Source organism: Morus notabilis, unplaced genomic scaffold (assembly GCF_000414095.1).
Source record: "Morus notabilis unplaced genomic scaffold, ASM41409v2 Scaffold175, whole genome shotgun sequence".
Classification (NCBI taxonomy): Eukaryota; Viridiplantae; Streptophyta; class Magnoliopsida; order Rosales; family Moraceae; genus Morus; species Morus notabilis.
The window spans coordinates 167,993-172,004 of NW_010365332.1; the positions used below are offsets into that span (position 1 = coordinate 167,993).

At 30.5% G+C, this 4,012-nt stretch overlaps 1 protein-coding gene across 2 annotated transcripts in view; it reads right to left on the minus strand.

Moving 5' to 3' along the window:
- Positions 1–3,356, minus strand: part of LOC21392932 (ATP-dependent DNA helicase 2 subunit KU80) — a 6,655-nt gene extending 3,299 nt beyond the window's left edge. For both annotated transcript variants that reach the window (XM_024172093.1, XM_024172092.1), the window contains exons 1-5: positions 3,221–3,356; positions 2,802–2,894; positions 1,814–1,865; positions 955–1,086; positions 140–543 (exon numbers count right to left, since the gene is read on the minus strand). In XM_024172093.1, the coding sequence (XP_024027861.1) occupies positions 140–543; positions 955–1,086; positions 1,814–1,865; positions 2,802–2,894; positions 3,221–3,235 (696 nt within the window). In that variant the 5' untranslated portion in view covers positions 3,236–3,356. The remainder of the gene's footprint in view (positions 1–139; positions 544–954; positions 1,087–1,813; positions 1,866–2,801; positions 2,895–3,220) is intronic.
- Between the last annotated feature and the right edge of the window lie 656 nt (positions 3,357–4,012).

The window sequence follows — 4,012 nt, forward strand, 5'->3', positions numbered from 1 at the left end:
AAAAAAAAGAGAGAGAGAGAAACAAAATAAATAAATGTCTGCCATTAGGTAGGAAAAACAAGCATACAAGAAGGCACATGTACAAACATATCAACAACACACACTTCATGATACTTCCAACAAACAACAAATCTCTCACCTTAATCTTCATTTTGGGGCTAACTTCAAGATCACCCCTGAAGATTGTAACTGGATTTATATTTCGAGTTTTAAGTGCGCCAAGCAACGAGATTGGACTCTCAACATGCACCAATTTTGCACGTGTTCTCTTTGAGAATATATTAAGTAGACGATCATTCTCATCCATTATTTTCTCATTTGCTTCTGCACCGATCCTTCCCCTTACAACTATACTCTCCATTTTCATTGCTTGTGCAGTCATTTGATCAGCAATTATCGTTACCTGATCTTCTTTGGTTCCTTCATATGGATCTTTGGTAGGACATTGTGCATTTGTAATCAAACAAAGGCGTTTCTTTCCCATATTTGTTGGTCCATACTTCTTAATCAACATATCCATCCCAACAATTATAGCATCAAGAACTGTCCCCGGTCAAGGTTACATAAAAATAAAATTGAACATAAGAAAATTGTAAGTTTACAAACTAATCAAGTGACAAATTTCCTTACTAAACCATAGAAATGAACAATTCTGCGAAGATATATCTACATACAAGTTATAATGAGAAATAACGAAAACCTTGTTTGAATAACATCAGAAAGCATGATTAAAGGAGGACTGAATTCCTTGGTATGCATTCAAAATTTCACTCTGGAAAAAAGAAATAATTAAACAAATAAAAATTATATTATGGATGGCACTGATGGTAAGAGATGACTACACTTCTGAGCTCAAGAAGGATAAGAATAGTAAATTTCAAGTAGAAAGTGCAAGCAAACAATAAAATATAATCAACAGAAGGAGAAGAAAACAACAAACAAATTAGAGGATACAATCTCCAGGAAAGGTTCCTCTCGGGAGTGGCTGTAAAACTTCAAGAACATTTCCATCAACAACTCCAATGTTTCGTAAAACCATCACATGTTCATATCCACCCACTTCCTTTGTCAGCTCATTTTTTGTATCTGAGAATTCCAGTAGCTCCAAAAGTAAGTTTTGTTCATCAAAGAATTACTACAAGAAGCATCTAACAAAACCTTATAACAACCTGTGCAACGCATACACACACATTCACCTATATATACAGGGCATACAAAAATAGACAAATATATTATGTTACTTGTAGATACAGAAACATATGCACTTACACATACATGCATACCAATACATAGACATAGAGGTAAGCATATACATGAATAACACGTAATCCATTTGATGCCAAATATACTGGCAACTAATAGTTTTCACTTAAACTAAGAAGCATTCTGTAGTTACTGGCAACCAATAGTTTCCGCTAAAGCTTAAAGAGCAAAACATCAAGAAATAATCCTATGTTTCTTTCTAAGAATTGGAAACAGGAAACAAGAAAAGCTATTAACTCTGAACAGCAACCATTATTCCTTCAAGACACTTAAAAGTATCAGAAAATTTTCCTAACCAAAAAAAAAAAAAAAAAAGAGCAGAAAACCAAGCACATTATATTTTGCCTTTTTGGCGCTAATAATCTCTGAACTTTTTGCGTAGTAACAGTTTGGTCCACTGAAAAAAAAAATGGTAAATTTATCCTTGAATTAGTGATTCCTTCGCAAAATGGTTCAAACAGTTAGCACCCATTAGTTTTCTCACAGACCGTTAGTGCCAAAAGCCCTAAATAGTTTTATGCTCAACAACTAACGAGATAGCTAATTGTACCTTGAGTTCCAAACAAAATAACTCCAACTTCATCATACTTGCTATAAATGAGCTGCAACAAACAAAAGGAAGCCGAATGATAAAGAAACCCTTCTAAAGAGCATCAACATTCAAAAAGGAAGCTATCATCCTGGTATTATGTAGTTTTTGACTTTATCATATTGGTACCTCCATGTTCCAATCATCCCATAAAGGTATCATATATACATATATATACACACTCACGCGCGCACGCGCGTACGTGTGTGTGTGTGTGTCATTTGGATACCTAAACGGCCATTTTGGATATATAAATTTTCTCTAGCTGTTTTTTTCCAACAATATATTTTAAAAAAAAAAAAATACTAAGGGGTCGTTTGGTTGGAGGATTCAAACCCTTGAACCCTAGTTCTAGTTCAAACTAGTGTACGTTTTGCTAAAAGTAAAAAAGGGTTTGATGAACCCTTGATGTCACGTTTAAACCCTCAAAATATAAAAAGATTTCTAAACCTAAATCCCCCTTGAGTTCTCAGGGTTTGAACCTTATAATTCAAAAGCCATATGGTTCAAATTCTTGAGTTTGAACTACCAAACAAACCCTAAGAAGTTTTTTTTTTTTTTGGTAGAAGAAAAATTTCTTCCTACAACATTGGCCTTTTTAAATTACTTTAAAATTAAAGTTTTAAAACTTAATAATCATGACAAAAAGTTGTTATAGCATTTGAAATAGTATTATGCATTGGAGAAGAAAATAGAATAACACATCTAATATGTCATTTTTATACTTTTTAGAAACAAATATTGTCATTGGAATTCGCATTGGAGATGATCTTACCCTGGTATTTTTTTTTTTAATTACAAGGTATATAATATAATCATCTGAATACAAATGTAAAAGTCTAATAAAATTAAACTACAAGGTACCAGAATGATTATTTTCCCGTCCAAAATAACCAACACTTTCACCCCAATACAAAGAGAGGAAAAACATTTAAATATAAATGCTAACCTTCTTCTCAATTAAAGTAGAGCAAACCCTTTCAATTTCCGGAAGAACATTGTGCATTGAGGGACCCACATCGATCAACAAAAGCAACGCTTCCTAATATCCAAAAGTTCACATAACACAATCGAAATTAGGGTTTAAAGATTCGAATAATTTGAGAAACTACAGAACCTAAAACCTAAAAACCAGAGCAAAGCAACAAATTCAGTGTTGTTCTTCATCGATTACAATCTCAAGAGCGCATCAAAATGAACGAACTGAAAATCATTTTCTAACAATTTATTATCAACAGAAACGAAGATTAAATGATCCGTTTGAACAAGAAGAAGAATCAAAAAAGTAATAATCTGGAGTCTAAACAAGGAATTGAAATGGAAAGTAAATTTCTTTTTGGAAATTTTCAAGAGCTTTTGCATTATTACCTTGTTGCGAGCCATTGAAGAGAACTGAGGAAGAGCTTGTTAAAGAAGCCGAAGAGTATTTTGTTTATATCAGTTTCTCCTTCCTTTTCCCGCTTCTTGTCCGAGTCCTATAACTATGGACTCCATTACTTTTTTATTTTCTTTTTCTTCTTTTTTTTTTGGCTGATTCACAGATATAGCTAAAATTTTGATATCAAAGTTAATTTAGTAAAAATTTTGAAATATTATAAGAATAGGAAAATTTTATATTATTTTTTTGTCATTAATATAATGATTATATAATTATATAGTATAAAATATAATATCATTATGATAATTATTATGTCATTTTTACTATATTTATAATATTTTAAAATTTTTGCTAAATTTGTATGAAATTATTTCACACCCATGTAATGTAATTATCCATTTTTTATTAGACAAAATTACAAAGTTCCCTTGAAGCATAACACTTGTCATAAAATATCTCTTAAACTTTGATATACAAAACGTCTGTTTCTCGAAATTATTTCATACCCATGTAGTGTAATTATCACTTTTTTATTAGATAAAATTACACGATTCCCTTGAAGTATAACACTTGTCACAAAATATCTCTTAAACTTCGATGTATAACGTCCTTTTAGTAAATTATAATTATAATAGTTGTGCTAGTTTCAAAATTAATATAATAAGTTTAGTAAATTATGAAGTTAAATTACTTTAAATAATTAAAATTACAACTGTATTATATTATAGTATAATATATATAATTACAATATAATATATATTTATTATTATATTTAATATAAT